The sequence below is a fragment of the Odocoileus virginianus genome, chromosome 7, assembly GCF_023699985.2.
Source record: "Odocoileus virginianus isolate 20LAN1187 ecotype Illinois chromosome 7, Ovbor_1.2, whole genome shotgun sequence".
Lineage (NCBI taxonomy): Eukaryota > Metazoa > Chordata > Mammalia > Artiodactyla > Cervidae > Odocoileus > Odocoileus virginianus.
This window is the reverse complement of record NC_069680.1, coordinates 43,763,883-43,782,135: the sequence shown is the minus strand read 5'-3', so window position 1 is coordinate 43,782,135 and position 18,253 is coordinate 43,763,883. Positions and strand designations below refer to the sequence as shown.

The 18,253-nt window shown below is 41.1% G+C and overlaps 1 protein-coding gene across 2 annotated transcripts in view; it reads right to left on the bottom strand.

Annotated features, from left to right (window-relative positions):
* The window catches only part of FAS (Fas cell surface death receptor), a 31,885-nt gene extending 15,260 nt beyond the window's left edge, over nucleotides 1–16,625 (bottom strand). Inside the window, exons 1-2 of one of the 2 annotated variants that reach the window (XM_020895828.2) lie at nucleotides 16,306–16,625; nucleotides 2,531–2,657 (exon numbers count right to left, since the gene is read on the bottom strand). In XM_020895828.2, the coding sequence (XP_020751487.2) occupies nucleotides 2,531–2,657; nucleotides 16,306–16,335 (157 nt within the window). In that variant the 5' untranslated portion in view covers nucleotides 16,336–16,625. Of the gene's footprint in view, nucleotides 1–2,494; nucleotides 2,658–16,305 lie in introns of both variants that reach the window. The other variant, XM_020895827.2, reaches the window with a different exon arrangement.
* Between the last annotated feature and the right edge of the window lie 1,628 nt (nucleotides 16,626–18,253).

Here is an 18,253-nt window from a genome sequence, read left to right as displayed (position 1 = left end):
AAAATTTTTGGAAACAATTTGGATATTGATAAGCTTAAATTTTTTTTCAAAAAGGAATAGAAGTGGGAAGATTTTTAGTACATATTGAACACCATCCAGGATGTTTCAGAGATGGAGCAGAGAGAATCAATTAATCCAGCCAGCAGATCAGTTAGAACTCTCTTAAGGAAATTTATATACATTGAGGTTTGTATCAGAAATATATCAGAAGACATGATTTTGATTGATACATAGTCTTCCAATCTTTGAATACTTTGAAATTTACTTAATCTCACATCATTGGGTATCACAGTGAAATGTTATACATATGCAAATCTATTATAGTATCAGTAGATTTTCAAATTTTTGACCCGCATATCAGGATTTCTTTCTTAAAATGTTTTAACAATTTACATTCCAAGAGTGACGTAGGCAAGTTTGCTTATTTCATAAGCAAACTCACTAGGACTGAGATCACTTTGAAAATGAAAATAAAATAAAGCAAAACAAAAAAAGCAAGCAAACAAAAGTCCTTAACAGCTTGATATGCAAAGCATATTATCTTCATTTTAATTTGCATTTTAGGGTTTAAAAATATGAGTAAAGATCTCAATTCATAAGACAAGTAGATGGTGTTTGTGAGTGAGCATGAAGTCGCTCAGTCGTGTCCAACTCTTTGCGACCCCATGGACTGTAGCCTACCAGGCTCCTCTGTCCATGTGATTTTCCAGGCAAGAGTACTGGAGTGGGTTGCCATTTCCTTCTCCTCTCCAGGGGATCTTTCCAAACCGGGGATCAAACCCAGGTATTCCGCATTGCAGGTGGATTCTTTACCAGCAGATTACAAAAAGCCAGGAAGCCATTCTTTATTCTCATTTGTAGAAGACTAAATATAAATAGGCTTAAATATAAATGGGTTGGATTATGACAGATTTTCCATAAGGGTTGTTAAAACCTGGAGAGAAGGCCAAGTAAGATGGTTAGAATCTTTTCATAAACAGGGCCCACATCTGTCTAGCAGCTTAAGTACTGGAGGCCTGGAAAGCCAAATATGAAACCTACTACCATCCTTTATGGTTCTATTAATCTATTGCATATGCCCATGTGCTGTTTTCCATTATCTTCCTGTCTTCCTTCATGATGCAGCTGGGAAATGCTTATCTGTATATCATAGTAGTCAACTCTACTCCGTGTTGAAAATAAAAGTCTGCACAACTGCATTTCGCTTAGCTTTTAATTTGCTAGTGTTCAGAGGATTTCCGATCTGAAATTGGGTTTTCATTTCAAAAATACTGATTTTAAAAAATGGTTGGTTTTTATCCGTTGCTTTTCTAGCTCATCTAGTTATTCAGTTGCAAAATGCAAATGTATTTTGCAGGCTTCAGTGCTAGGACAAACATTTTTCTTAGAGACTTTCTGATTGAAGGGAAGTGTTGAGACATATCTCTTAAGAGTAGAAGTTTCTTGCTTTTAGAGCTCCACAATTATTATGATACATTCTAACCAGTTCTGATGTGGTCAATTTTAATATCCACAAACTAGTCTTTTTTGGGTATTGAAAAATGGAGCTAAACAAATAAATCCTCTCACTTCTGAGGTACATGTCATTTACAAATTATATTTACTCATGCTCACATCAAACTAGTGTGACAAAGATAAAATAAGCTAGCCTTGGAGGAATAAAACCACCATATGATCCAGCAGTCCCACTCCTAGGCATACACCCTGAGGAAACCAAAATTGAAAAAGACACATGCACCCCAACATTCACTGCAGCACTATTTACGATAGCTAGAACATGAAAGCAACCTAGATGTCCATCAACAGATGAATGAATTAAGAAGTTGTGGTACATATACACAATGAAATATTACTCAGCCATAAAAAGGAACACATTTGAGTCAGTTCTAATGAGGTGGATGAACCTAGAGCCTATTATACAGAGTGAAGTAAGTCAGAAAGAGAAAGATAAATATCATATACTAATGCATATATATGGAATCTAGAAAGATGGTACTGATGAATTTATTGGCAAGACAGCAATGGAGAAACAGACATACAGAATAGATTTATGGACATGGGGAGAGGGGAGGAGAAGCTGAGATGTAGGGAGAGAGTAACATGGAAACTTACATTACCATATAAAATATATCGCCAAGAGGAATTTGCTGTGTATCTCAAGGAACTCAAACAGGGGCTCTGTGACAAGCTAGAAGGGTGGGGTGGGGAGGAGATTCAAGAGGGAGGGGACATATGTACACCTATGGCTGAGTCATGTTGATGTTTGGCAGAAACCAACACAATTCTGTAAAGCAATTATCCTTCAATTAAAAAGTAAATAAATGTAAAAGTTAGTCTTGGGAAAATAATGTCATAGTTTTTTTTCTTTTCAGTCATGCCATAATGCAGGAGAACTAAATGCGTATAAACACTCTTCAGTATTACTACATGCTACTCCTTACCCTGATTTTCACTCTGATTACTGGATTTTTTTGTTTGCGTGTGTATAACATACCAGGCAGACAAGGCAGACAACAAAATTGGTGCTCACGATGTAGGCCTTCTGGGCAGGAACTCACTTCAGTAATATTCTTAGTCAATTTCAGCGCCTCAGAGTCGATACCAGCCACGTGGGCCTTTTCACCTTTAGACAATGGTCCAGCAACAGAGATAAATATCTGTAAAAGAAAAGCATGAAGAGAATTCTACTGACTTTTGAACTAAGCAACTTGGTAAAAAGGTGTTAACTCACCCCAAACGGCTGTGTTTATTTGCTGCACACAGATCGACGTAGGCATCCTTCCACAGACCCATCTCCAAAAAAGGAGCAGGTCAACCTCATAACAGTCCAAACCTCAGGTTCTCCAAACCACCCCAGAAAAACAGCATCATAGATGGTAGCTCTGGCCTCAAAAGTCAAGGATCCCACTTACCAGCCACAAGATTGAAGGAAAAGTCACCTAATTTTTCCAAGTCTCTGTTCTTCGGTAAGGTGGAAATAATCTCTTCTTCACAGGTTTGGTGTGATAAATAAAATAATGCGTTTAAAGCTCTTAGCACAATTCCAGACACACAACAAACAGGTGTCTGGTAAGCAATATTATTATTATTTATTATTGTTGCATTATCATAAAGTTCCAGCAAGGGACAACATGGCAGACTGGGAAAAAACATGAAATTTAAATACAGTTGTGGTTTGAATCCTAGCTCTGCTGTTGACATTGACTTTGGGCAAGTTAGATAACCTCAGTGATCCTCAATGTCCTCATCTGTAAGGGACAACAGTACTTTCTGTTTTGAAGGGCTGTGATGATAAAAAGTGGTAATTTCTCCCAAACCTGGTACTTAGCTTATAGAATTTTCTATTTCTCCCTTTTTTATATATAGTGACAGAATCTTCAGTGCTGATGAAATCCTTCCTGGTTAACCAGCACTAATAGGTGAATCAGACAGTGAGTAATCTGCCAACAGTGCAGAAGACTCAAATTCAATCCCTGGGTGGGGAAGATCTGCTGGCGAAGGAAATGGCAACCCACTCCAGTATTCTTGCCTGGACAATCATGGACAGAAGAGCCTGGTGGCTTTCACAATAAATCCCACAGGATTTTTTTTCACTTTTATTCAGGAAAAATGAACTTCTTTTAATACTGGTTCCTCTGTTTGGGAGACAAAATCCATAAGGGACACTGTGTCAGATTTATCTTAGTCAGTTGTAGACTTGAGTTCCTCAGAAAAATGAGCTCCTAAAATGTATAGAAACATTTGGGGTTAATGTCTGTTTGATTTCTTTCTCAGGTTTTCTAAACATTTATTGTTTGTCTCTCCAAACACAAAGTTAAATAATCTTTCATTCTATGTGGAATATGTAAATTCATTGCCAAGCATCAAAATTTTTTAAGCTACTAGTTCTGAGGGTTTTTTCCCTCAAGGTCATTTTTCACAGTTTTCATGGCATACATTATTTTTTTCTACTTCATGGCATCTCCTGGGTTAAGGGAACTAAACATTCTTTGTGTATAAATCCTGTCACAGGAGTCCCCAAATCTTCCCTTTTAGCCCTTCCACCTTTGTCACCAAAGCCTGCATTCCCCTCTAAGTCACAAGATACCATGGGACCTCCAAGGAAGGAAGGATGAAGGAGTTGTGGTTGCCATCTTTTCCTTCTGGGATGGCTGATTTTAAAAATGCATTTCCAGGGACTTCCCTGGTAGTGCAGTGCTTAAGAACCCACTTCGCAATGCAGAGGACATGAATTCGATCCCTGGTTGGAGAAACTAAGATCCCACATGCCAAGGAGCAACGAAGCCCTCATGCCACAACTACTGCAGCCCACAAGCTCTGGAGCCCACATGCTATAACTAGAGAGACAGTCTGTGCAGCAACAAAGATTCACATGTGGCAACTAAGACCCAGCCCAGTCAAAGAAAGAAAGGAAGAAAAATATTTTAAAAATAAATAAAAAAACAAAAATCCATTACTAACATCCAGACTCCAGGAGGAAAAATCACACCAGAATATCAAGAAAATACCTGACTTATCCAGGGTACTCATGAGCAAAAAGCAGAGAGCTAGGACTTGTCTAAGTCACCTTACTCATATTAAGTGTTTTTCTTGCTCACCCAACTCACCGTAAAATGTAGCTTACTTTTTCTATGTCAACGACTCTATTTAAAGAATAACTGGAGCTGGTAAACAGATCAGAGGAATTATGCCTCAGTGTGCTGGCTTCACTATCAAACCACTGCCTTTTCAACCCAACAGACATTTCTTTAGCACATACTCTGTGCCAGGTTCTGTGAATAGACAGCTGTGTAACACTGATTATCATCGAAAATGAATGTTAAGTTTCCAAAAGCAGACTTGCACAGGGATGTGTTATTTATAATATATTAATCATTTGGGAATTTTTTTAACATTCTACTTGCCTGACTTTTACTTTTTAAAACACATTTGAACCTATGGTCTTTTTCTAAAGCATCTCTGAACTAAAGATATTTATCAGTATTAATGTCTCTTTTCAAGATGACAGTTCCCCAATTCTTACCTTCTCTACAGAAGATCATCCTGTTAATATTAGTCCCTCTTCTAAATCATAGAATCAATAGCTAATGAACAGTAACTGAATTGGACACTTTAGGAAATAATGTAATTGAAATCACACCAAAGCATTCACTGTTAAGATGGGAAGGGCTTTCAAATGAAAATCACTCATGTTTTAGGATCCTCATTCTATCACAAACTTTGCTCTATGTGACAGTCAGGAATTAAATATACTAACCATATAACACTCCAGACAATGCCAGCACATGAAAATTCTTGCACAAATGTACAAATATCTGTAGCTAGAAGAAATAGGTAAGCCCCTTCTACAACAGATAATGGAAAACTGATTCTAAGCAACCAAGCTGAGTAGGAGCAATTTCTTTGTGTTATTAGCCACCTCAAGGCCTGGAAAGAGGGAGTTAACAGTGAGATACTACTTGCTCTCCTCTTTCAATTCTGGTTTCTCACCAGAAACTGAAGAAAATGCCACAGATTTAAACTCAAAGAGATTTGAGTCAAAATTGGACTAGTCAAAACTGACAGCTCAAAGGTGTTCAAAGTTGATGCACAATAGTGTGTGTGTGTGTGTGTGTGTGTGTGTGTGTGTGCCCTCCAGCTATAGGGCCCATCTTCCTTGGTATGCTAATTTCATTCAATAATCATGTGACAATATTATGAGCAGGTCCACAATTCCTGGTTTAAATGATCAAGTGCTCAAACGAGCAGCACATTTTACATTTATGAATTGTTATATTAGTGTTATTTCTAAAAACACTGTGCATATACTCAACTTTCTGGAACTGTCTGAAAGAAATGTCCTTGCTAATACATTTCACTTAAGTTTTGAAGTTTTTGACTGGAAATCAAAAGTCTCTGTTCAAAATACATTCAGAATTTGAGAAATATGAATCTTGGAGTAGACCAGTGAAAGACATTCACATTGGCCCTGAAGCAGATACTGGCAGCACCAAACTCACCTCATATTTGATCACATCAGCTTCAGAGAGTTCAATTTCTGGAAACATTTCCTACTTACTTCAGCATCAAACAATTATGTCAAGTATTAAAAAAAGAAAGATGGGTCTAAAGAGCATATTCTAACTGTTACATGATACGATGTAAGCAGTTTCCACACAGCTTGCATCTTTTTAAGTTTTTAAATTAGCTCAAGTTTGCAGTATGCAAAGATTTAACCCAAACTTTCCTAGCAGAAACTGGGGTGTTTTTAATTGTGACAAGGCAGGAAATCCACAAAGAACTAAATGATCAGAATGCTCAAAAATTGTTTTTCAAAAAAGCTGAAAAGGCCAGAAAATTAGTTAAAGATTTGAAAAGCAGATAAACTAAAGAAAATGATAACCAAATGGGGAGAAAAGGAATAAAATTAACCATCATAACAAAGGTTAAAAAGTCAAAAGGACCTCAGTTTTAGATTCTGCTGGGAATAATATTAGCTGATACATTAATCAATTATTTAAATGAGCAAATACCTTGCTGAGTACCTTTGTTGCTGTTTAGTCACTCAGCCTTGTCTGATTGTTTGTGACCCCATGGACTATAGCCTACCAGGATCCTCTGTCCATATATGGGATTTTCCAGGCAAAAATACTGGAGACGGCTGCCATTTCCTTCTCCAGTTGAGTGCCTGCTCTGTGCCAGACAGACTCCGGGAACAGAGCAGTATACAGATAAAGACTCAGCTCTTATAGCTGCTGGGGCTGCCGCTAAGTCGCTTCAGTCGTGTCCGACTCTATGCGACCCCATAGATGGCAGCCCACCAGGCTCCCCCGTCCCTGGGATTCTCCAGGCAAGAACACTGGAGTGGGTTGCCATTTCCTTCTCCAATGCGTGAAAATGAAATTGCTCAGTCATGTCCGGACTCCCAGCGACCCCATGGACTGCAGTCCAACAGGCTCCTCCGTCCATGGGATTTTCGAGCAAGAGTACTGGAGTGGGGTCCATTGCCTTCTCTGAGCTCTTATAGCATTTATGTGTACATGAAGTGTATTGGTCAGGCTTCTCAACAGAAACAGACCCAGTAGAGTGAGTGTGAGTGTGTGTGTGTGTGTGTGTGTGTGTGTGTGTGTATGAAGAGACAGAGACTGATTGATTTTCAGGAATTGGCTCACACAACTGGAAAGGCTTGGCAAGTCCAGATTCAGCTGATGGAGTAGGTCAGTATGTTGGAGAGTCAGAGGGAGAGCAGCTGAAGTTCAAAGGCAGTCTGGCGGAATTCTTTCTACCTTAAGGGTCTCAGTCTTCGTTCTACTAAGGCCTTCAACTGATTGAATGAGACTCACACACATTGCAGAAGGTATCTAATTTACTCAAAGTTTAGCACTTTAAATGTTCAACTCATACAAAGCAAACAAACAAAGCCTTCACAGAAACATCCAGAGTACTGTTGGAACAAATATCTGGGTGCCATGGTCCAGTCATGTAGACAAATAATATTAGGCATCACATGGAGGGAAATGATGAAGAAACAAAGAAACAGGCGACATAACCAGGAGGGATAAGACTATTTAAAGGAATAAGGCAAGCTTAGGGGCACGGAAAATTTGAGGTGTGAGGCAGTGCTCATTTAGGAAGACTTGTCTGTGAAGGTCACTGAATAAGAAAACTGACTTGTTGCAAGTAGATGATTAGCTGACAGGGCTTTCCAGGCAAGTCACACCCAGAGGAACTTGGCTTAGCCCAAACGGGGACATACCTGAGGTCCTCAGCAAAAATATTATTAGCAGTTAGCTATTAACAGAGATAAAGATCAATGTCTCCTGAACCACACAGGTAATTAACATGTTGACTAATAAAGACATAGTGTAGTGGGATCATAGAGCCAATCATAACCACAGATACTGCAATCCTGTAGAATCCTGAAACATCAGAGCAGAAAGGGACCATGTAGCTATCTGCTCAACTTCTACAGAGATTTAAAAAATGGATCTCCTTGAGTCTTTCATTATCTACAAGATTTTAATATTTTCTGCAAATCAGAAAATTTCTTATGAAATGATGAAGAAAGGTAAGATTTGTTATTTAGCATGCCTAGTAGATGCGTTAACAGCATAAAGCCTAAAACCTGGTGAAATTCATTTTGAGAAATGGCACATAAAAATATTACAGTCTATTAAATTAAGAATACTGAGAGTTCTGACAATGAAGTGGCAATTCATATCTAGCATCCCAAGTGAGGAGAATATTATGACCATAATGTCATTAGGAGGAATGGATAGAGTCCTTCTGAATCATTCATGAAAGTGTTGTCAGGAAACCAAACCCTAGAGTCATTTACCTATTCTCCCTTGACATTTGCCTGGGGTTTTACAAAGTTCATTCATATATATCACCTCATGGTCGCCACAATAAACCTACACATGAGGAATTATTACTTTCTTATTTTATAGCTGAGGAAGCTGAACAGAGTATGTGAAATGACTCATTGGATAATCCCCGTTAGGACAGGCTAAGGGAAGACTCAGTACCTCTGATGCAAATCTGGACTCTAGTTCTGGTTTATAAATCAGTTTCCTAATTGCTTTCTCCATTTAGGCATGCAAACATTGCAGTTTGTTTTCAGACAATTGTGGGCAAGATGCCTGAGTGTTAATTTTACAATGAACCTTCAAAACAAATGCATGTTGAGGGAGGAGGAAGTTAGCAGGAACCTTCTGAAAACCAGAAGTCCATCCCAAGCCCTCTAGTCTGGGAAAACTGTGACAGGGCTATCCAGGCTGGGGTTCTGGCTGGCAGGGAAGGGGAAACTTCCTAGCCCTGATCTGCTTCTTGAAAAGAAGGGGAGTTTGGGTTTCCCTTCCTCCCATCTGGGTGCTGAGTTTCTGAGCACTGCCATCAAAGGCACTGTGAGTCCCTTGTGGGGGCAGGGATTTGCAATGAATAGCTAGGAACCAGGAATCCTCCTAGCCTACCATTGATCTTTGCACTTGCTCCCTTTGAAACTCTCAAAAACAGGTTGACAGGAGAGTTTGTCCCTTGTATCAGATGACGGTTGACTTTATATTAATTAATTGCCTCATATGATAGATCACTTTTCATAGCCAACTTGGTTACTACATAGAAAAAACAAAGGAAGGGCCAGATCCAGAAATCGATGACCACCCTTGAGGCGTATCACTCCCCTTTGACAAGCTCACCATGCTTTCCCAGGAATTGTAAACACTCAAGATCTAACAGGGCAATTAAAAATAGAGTAGCTTCACAGTGACTGAATTATACAAACTACTGGAAAAAATTGAGAATCCCATTAGGGTTACTTCAAAGAATCAGTGTGGCAATTAGCCCTAAGAGATGAGCCAGGGTTTGAAAAGGAAGTTTAAAAAAAAAAAATCATCTTTTTTTCTGTTCTCAGTGAAGTTCAAAACAACAGGAAAAGAATTTTTAAAAGCAGGGGAGAAAAAAAAAAAGGTGTCAGAAGGTGAAAAATGACAGTCCTTCAAATGACCAGAGTAAGAAGACAGATGCTTAGAATGGTCAGTGAGAATTTTTCATACTGAGCACATACTTCAGACTGACTACAAGCTCTCCAGTGATCATGGGGAAGAGTTTTAGAGATGACCAACCCAAGCCCTTCATCTGTTAGAAGAAGCTCTGCCCCAAACTGGCGGTCGGATGACTGGTCCATGTCATACAGCTGGATCAAGAGAGTCAGACTCTCATGGGCTGAGTTGTCTCTCCCTCACCTCCAAATTCTTCTGTTGAAGTCTTAATCCCAAGTAACCCAGAATGTCACCATATTTAGAGACAGGGTCTTTAAAGAGGAAATTAAAATGAGGTCATTGGGTGTACCCTAATCCAATATGACTGGTGTCCCTCTCAGAGGAGGAAATTTGGGCACAGAGACAAGGGGAAGAGGATATGAGGACACAGGGAGAAGGCCATGGAGAGAAGCATGGAACAGATCGTTACCTCTGGGTCTTCAGAAGGAGCCAAACTTGTCGACATCTTGATCTCAGACGTCTAACCTCCAGAACTGAGAGAAAATACATTTCTGTTGTTTAAGCCACCCAGTTGGCGGTGCTTTGTTACAGCAGCCACAGGAAATGAATGCTATCGGCCCACACCACCATCTCTTGATTCCCTCAGAGTCTGGATTTGAGGGAGGTCCGTGGTGCACACACATTTGGGAATCCCTTGCAGCTGAGTATTAGGATTTCCCATCTTCAACCATCACTGTGCTGAACAGACTAGAGACTGAAAATGGTCTTCAGAACTGGAATCCTCAGGGGCCGTAAGAACCTGAACTTCCCAGTCTTACAGACCACTATGAAGTTGAAATTTCACTGTCCCCTACTGTCCAGGACATAACTATAACAACAGATGAGTACTGGTCATTTCCTTTTCAGACTTCTAGTTACTTATCAACACTTTAGGAAAAAGAACTTCTAAAAAACCATTAATAGTCCACCATTTCTGATTGTTCAATGCATCTCTAATATATTTGTATAGAAAGTGAGACAATATTAATAGTGATGGTATTTTGTAGTAGGTGCATTATTGGAAAACTGAAATAAAAACAAATATTCTAAATTTTCTAAACACAGAAAAAATTTTCAGTATTAAAGAGATAAGTGAAGATTTCATTCGTTCTTATTTTTTGTGTGTAAATAAAAACACACAAGGTAATCTTGTTCCAGTAAGGTCTTCATTAAGGTTGGTTTCTGGGAAGACCAGGAGAGAGATAGTCAAGTCAGTAGATTAAGTGATTGGTTAGACTCCTGACTGAATCAAGTCATAAATAAAATAGAATGAGGAAACCTAGAGAATTCTATCTGGGATTAGATTTGGGGTTTTGTGCTAGAGTTAGAAAAACTGTCCTCAAAACCCTGAAAAATATTAGAATCATGTAGCGATGGTTTCTCCAACGGCTCAGTTTCCACCTGAAATGCAGGAGACACAGAGATGCGGGTTCGATCCCCGGGTCAGGAAGATCCCCTGTAGAAGGATATGGCAACCCACTTCAGTATTCTTGCCTGGGAAATCCCAAGGACAGAGGAGCCTGGTGGGCGACAGTCCATGGGGTCACGAAGAGGTGGACAAAACTCAGCACACACATACACAGTGATACATTAAAGATAAGAAACGCTTCAGTACCAGCACAGACCTACAGAATCAGGATCTCTGAGGATGGGGCCTCCTCATGGTTATGCTCAACCTTGTTATTTAGTATCTAATAACCCTGGTTATTTTGCTGCTCCTCCCAGCTAAAGACCTGGGAAGGTCTTCAGGGCTGGAGGAAGCGAAATCTGAGGTTAGCAGGTGAGTACATGGACATGTGAGAAGAGTATTACAGACCAACAGCCTCTGTGCTCTGCACTTGCCAATCAGAATTTGACTTTGCATGGAGAAATAATGACCCTTCTAAAAACAAGCCTGAAAGGAAGAGAAGTCATCTTTGGTGGAGGAAATGGGAGGATTACCGAGTCCTAAACTAGAGCCCAAGAAATCTCAAATGCCCAGAGGCGTCACAGGAGTAAAGCATCCAGGTGGAACAGACAACAAGGTGTAGGCAGGGCTGTCAAAATGAAGAGGTCCACCTGGACCCAAGGGGCAGCCTTCTGATCCAGGAGGGTGGGGACCAGGTGGCATGTGGGTCCAGACCTTTCATTTTCCAAGAGAAATCAAAATCCTCCAACATTTAAATGGGGCAACTCATATTAAAAATACATACCTGCCTATATACAGTCTGTATGTGTCAAGACAGTGCAGCATAGTCATAATACAGTCTGGGGTGGGGACTTCCCTTGTGGTCCAGTGGCTAAGACTCCATGCTCCCAATGCAAGGGCCTGGATTGGATCCTTGGTTCGATCCTTGGTCAGGGAACTAGATCCCACATGCTCCAACTAAAGATCTTGCATGCTGCAGCTAAGACCCAGTGCAGCCAAATAAATAAATATTAAAAAATAAAAACACAGTCTGGGGCAATGTAAGTCCAATTTTTGAAATCACGCCCAAGACAGACATTCATATGAAAAAACAGTCTATGAGGTACAAAGATCCTTTTGTGAAGATGGCTAAAAACCAAAGCTCAAACCTCAGCAAGGGGTGGGAACCTTATGCCACATGTTCTGATTACATTTTCTCTCTCTTTCTATCTCTCTCTCTTTTTCCCAAGATCTCTGATCTCAGAAATCAAAAGTATTGATGATTCTCACAGGTTATATTTTTATGGTGTCCCAGAACACAGAGGTGACTAAATCTACAATGCAGCATCACTCGGCTATAGGACAGCCTGACATTAATGACTCCAAAAAAAGTTTATTCTAATTTCCCAAGTTCATCCCAGTTCACGGCTTAACAATACCTACATATAGCAGGTTCCCTTGCTTTGCTGGGCTGAGTATATCTGCCGAACGAGTTTGCAGTCAGATTGCTAATTTATAAGACTAGCCTTAATGAAAATGCATAATTTCATACAAAAGTTACTATCACCCCCCACTTAGTGGGTCTCTAGCCAGGTGTCCAGTAAGCAATGGCTGCTGTTTCTAACTGGTCCATAGATGGGGATGACTCAGTTGCACAAAAGCTCATTCCAAATCAAGAAGGGAACTGTGATCAAAGAGGAGAACCAGCCTGTTTCCTTCTGAGGAAGGTGAAGTTAATAGTCTTACAATGATCAACTTTCTAATTTGGGTCTTACTCTCACATCAAAGAAAATAAAAGTAGGCAAGTACATTTGAGTTATTTGCTCCTGATTAAGACTGAATGGAAGATACTCAATTGGTGTTAGGAATCCAATTACATACAAAGCAAAATATACAGTACTTTATTTCATTTTTGTTTATTTATTCATTTTATCTATTTCATTTCAAAGCAAAGGTCTTCCAGGAAATGAAAGGAAATGAAAGGACTTATTAAGTAGTTAAATGCTGTTTTCCCACTTTTGTAAATAGATGCAAGCACATAGCAAAAAGAATACTACTGTCCATTAAGGTACTTACAGTGATTCGGCAAATAATTTTTTGGTTAACAAGCTATACATGTTATTACCTTTATATTACTTTTCATCATAAGTCAATAAGTTTTTAGTACCTATTACAAAACATGTGCTCATTTAAGGGACTTTTGGAACCCAAGATAATTTACCAAAAGGCACTTAACTCATTAGGGGTTTTCAAGTGGGGGATTTCCTTATTCAGGTTTTTGATCATCTCTTAGAAAGTGATTACTCCTTAGCAGTTGTGGTATACTGCTAGTAGCCTTCAGAGAGGTTCCTTTGAAATGCGGACATGTCCACTCTTAGGAACTATTTAGAAGTAAATTACTTGTTTAGTGTTCCAAAGAAACTTACTTACAGACAGCATCAAAATCCTGAGTCCTCTTTGCCTCTATCTCACTTTTCTCCTTCTATAAACTCAATGCAAGAGTAAAAACTGTTTTGCTAAATTAAACTCTAGTTTTGCCACTAAGGGTGGTAATTGTATTATGGAGCTGGACAATAAAAGAGTTTTCATTCATCTAATTGAAGCTAGCAGTGAAGGTCCTGAGGATCTTCATATATCAATTTCATTTTTGCCTCCCAATCTTGCCATCTTTTATCAATGTATGTTTTTACATCCTGGTTGTTAATGTTTTAAATTACATTTCATAATATTTTTTTATTCAAAAGAATTTTCAAGTCTACCATGAGATAAGGAAAACCTGCTAAAAACAACAACAAACAGAAACATACCACAACCTATTTCTTGCTTCTTAGCCTGGTTTATGGAAAAATTATTAAATTACAAATTAAACAACTGTCCTTTATTTTCTTCTCAAAGCTCTCCTATATGATTACTTTAAATACACCGGTTTCTTTTTCAGCTGCCCTCTCCTTTCCCTTGCCCATAATTTTGAAAACTGAATCAAGAAATAAAAGGACAGGAAAACAAGAAATGAAAACAAGAAATAAAGGACAGGAAAATGGCTATCTAGTAATTGCCTAACCATAGACCTAAATACTACAAAACAAAAGCTATCAGAACTATGTGCTATTAAAAGAAGCAGCAGCAGCGCTCACAGCTATTTCTCACACAAATTTCTAAAGTAACTTTGCCTTTTCTTCTGTATCTGAACGATGCCCAGAAACTAAGAGAGAGAAAGCTAACTTCAAGAGGGAAGAAAGATGGAAAGAGAAGCAAAGAGGTAAAGGGTGGGCTATTTGCTGATGACAGATCACACTAGAGATGAGAGGACTAGAGAAACAAAGAGGAAAAAAGAAAGCCTGGCTGCTCCCTCCCATCCGCTTACAGTCCACTGACATGGCTGAACTAAATTTGCTTCTGTGTTCCATGCAGTTAGCACTCACGCCTCGATTTAATTGGTTTAATTTATTTGCGACTAGTAAATAAGCCCCACTAAGTGCTAAGTCATAAAAGCAAGCATTTTCTGGAGACACACAAGGTGACAGAATAGTGTGGAAACTTCTTTAAGAACAAAGGCGTGATGCTGGGCTCCTGATGGGGGCAGGGCAGGATTCTGTGTAACTAAACCCAAGAAAAGGGAAATAGAGGATATACTATAAAGTGTAAACAGGACTATCTAGGTGATACAGTTATATCAGATTTTTTCCTTTCTACACATCTGTATTAACACATTTTATTCAATAAACATTCACTTCTGAGGCTCTATATCATATAACAATAATAAATGAATGTTTTATATCATAGATATAATAATATGCATATACAAATAAATATAAGTCTGTATTTGCACATATGTGTGTATGAATACGTGTGCATTCTTTCAGAAAAGCAGTTCGTGGTGCTTTAAACAGGTACCCCTGGTAGAGACACTATAGTATTATTATAAAAGTAAAATGTAGCTCTGGGCTTTGATAATTTTGCTATACTTGTTAGAATTGTTGTTCCAAGACCTAAGAGATTGTCAAAGCAACCAAGACTGCAATAAGGCAGTGGTTCTTGACAAGGAAGAATGTGATCTGAGGTTGTATAAATGGTTTCCCAACTTTGAATCTCAAATTTTCTCAAAGAAAATTTCTAAAGGAGCCCAACCATCGTACATTACCTCCAAAAGGACCAGGGAGAATTTTTTTTCCAACCATAAGACGGCTCCAGACATCGATTTTTTTCCCCCCCCCAACTCTTGGTGTCCTCTGGACATAAGTGTGGTCGATACCCCCATTCCCACCCCCCCAGGCTTTGGAATGGGATCTAAATTGGATTTAAATTCAGTCCTGCCTCTTACTGTTTGGACTCGACTTACGTAAGCTGTCTGAACCCCATTTTGCCATATGTAAGATGGAGATACTGCGCAGCTGCTGCAAGAAATGACTGAGATCATACTCATAAACATTCCTATCACACTGCCTAGCACATCGATGAGTCCCAGTAAGTAAGAATCCACTGGTTTTCAGAGAGTTCGGAACCCACATGAACCCCTTGAGGCCAGAGTCTTCGATCACCATCACCAAGCCGGGATATCTGAGGTAGGGGCTCTCCAAAAGAGGTGGATGCGGCTTAGGCTTCTAGGCCAAGTTCAGGCTGCTCAGCGCGTGCGCGGTGGCAGCAGGTACCACCGCCTGAGCAACGGGGCCCGGGTTAGCTCCCGTCCAGCAAACAACGAAAGATTTAAAAATAAAAATTAAAAAAACGGAAGAGAGAGAGAGGGGAAAAAAAAAAAAGGGCAAACCTGAGATAGTGACTCACCCTCTCAAGGAGAGGGATTCCCGGAAGGGAAACAAAACAGTTTCTTTTTCTGTGTAGCGACAAAAAGGTAAACAAGTCTCTTTAAGGCGCATTCAGCCCCAAGATAACGTTTTCAAGAAAGAAACGGTGCGGTCCAAAGCCTCTGGTGTAACCACTGCCTCGAGGCTGATTTATTCCCTAAAGTTGGGAAGTGTTGGAAAAACTTGTATTCTCAATTTCGAGAGTGCAAGTTCTCACCGCCCCGGGGCGCATATGTTCATAGCACAGCCTTAGCGAGACTTGCAAGGACTTGTCCAGAAGACCCTTTCCTGCCTCAGACGGGGCTCTCCCTGCAGCGACCCCCCAAACCTCCCCGGCGCCGGCCAGCCCCCCCACGCCCAATCCCTCGGCGCCGCAAACCGCGTTCCCAGGGATGTTCCGCCTGCCTCGCGGGCTCGCAGCTTCGCATCCAGCCCCAAGAAAAACGAGTAGCCTGGTTTCCTGAGACCTCGCCCTCAAGAGAAATCCCAGCAGTCATGCGGAGCCAGCCGGCTAAGTCCGCCGCCCACGCGCGCACCCCCCCGGCCGCCCCCAGAGTGCGTCCCGCGCCAGCCCAGTGGCCGAGCAGAGAAGACTCACCAGTGACAAGAGAACCCAGATCCCGGACATGGCTGTGCAGCAATCGCCGAAGTGAAGGAGCCTTTCCAACCGGCACCAGGGTGAGCTACGCACCCGGTGAGAAGCGCGCCCCGACTGGCCCCACCCCGCGCTCCAGCCGGCCTGGAGGAGTGCGCCACTCCCGGGTCCGCCCCGGGGGCTCACGCACTGTTACTCTCGGGACGCTTTCCTCTTTCTCCAGCAGCGTGTCTGAACACCTGCTGGTGGCTCATTTGAAAAGACCAAAAGAAACGTCCCCGGAGCCAGGGGGTGGGGGTTGGAGGAGGAAGCTTAGCTGGGGAACGCCCGGGTAGGGGAGGGTGCCTTTGATTCTGCAACCCGGCGCTTGGAGTGGGGGGTGGGGTGAGGGCCGGGGTGTTGAACGGGGAGCGGGGAAAGAGCCAGCGTTTGTTGCACAAGCGGGCATTCCCCGTTGGGAGCGTTTCCGCGATCGACTGGCATGCTCGGGTTCAGGTGAGGATCCTGAGAATGGGCCCCACGTCCTTTCTAAACTCTTCTGCAGTTTCAGCTGGGGAGGCTGGGGAGGACCGAAGTGCGGAACGCACACGTCTTGCTCGGAGCAGGAGCCTCGGCTGACTGCTGGGATTCTCAGAGCAGACCCAGTCTTGGCTCAGCTCCGTGTGCCGTGGTGTCGACGTTAGAGGCTCACAGGAACCCCGGATGAGTGTCTGTAAGTGGCAGTTCTCCAAGGCAGAGGTTCAGATGTTGTGCTGTGGGGATTCCGAAGAGGGAGGACCCTTTATATTTTATTCTCACGAGGAGTACAGAGCTCAATCCTAAGACAAATCACACAGCTCCCGCTACATGATTAAAAGCTTACAATTACTTCCTCTCCTTTGTTACTCATTATTTCCTGGCCAATTTTCTTTATAGTAAAAAAAAAAAAGTATAGTTTAGTGCTTTGGTTAACAGCTCGAAGTCACTATTGTTTTGGAAAAGTTGATCATTCCGGTTAGCCAGTTTTGCAACAGTTTTACAGAAGAAGGTTTGTATAATGACATCCTTCATGAGCGTGATTCTGAATTAGGTGGTAAGCTGGGAACCGGTGAAATGGTCAGTATTTCTCTGGCATCCTCCACTAAGCTCTGCACCTGCGCTGTGCTGTCCATTTGCCCTTTGGCTGTATCCCGTTAGGAACACTCTCCTTTCCCCCGCTTTGCCTGGCTCATCCCTCATCCATCCGGATCCCTCTCTGAAGACATTTTCAAGACATTTTCGTCTGGGAGATCTTCCTGACTCCCAACTCAAGGTTGGGAGCTGAATGCTTTCCTCCTAAATGCTTTCGCTCTCCTTGTTTTCTGCTCTGCACTCATGGCCCTGTCTTACAGGTGTGGATTTATCTGTCTCCTGCTTCACTGCCCAGCAGATTGTTAGTGCTGTTAAGAAGATCCTAGCTGACCAGTCCTGCTCCTACAATTCCCAACCCAAAACAGACACAAAAAGAAGTGAATGGTGGGAGGTTGGGGGGAGGGGTGTAGAGGGACTGGCATATGGAGACTCTGTATTATCTTTGCAACTTTTCTGTAAGTTTAAAACTATTCTGAAATTAGAAGTTTATTGAAATAAAAAATCATAAGAAGAAAGGCAAGAAAGGAGGGAGGAAGGAACAGAGGAGAGTGAGACAGTTGACAAAATCAACATCTCTTGTGAGTGAATCATAAGTCAACAACTTTCACAAATGCTTCTTCCATACCTAATATTTGCCACCTTTAGCCCAGTGAGGTGGCTAATTATTATATTTGCTTTATAAAGAATTGTAGCCGTAAAAGTTTAAGCAACATTGACAGTTTAATTAGTAAATAGTAGATCCAGGAATTAAACTTAGATATTCTTGCTCCTGAGTCATTGCTCTTTCTAACTCCCCTCAAATCTCCCCCACTCCACACACACACCTAACCCTTAAGTTTAA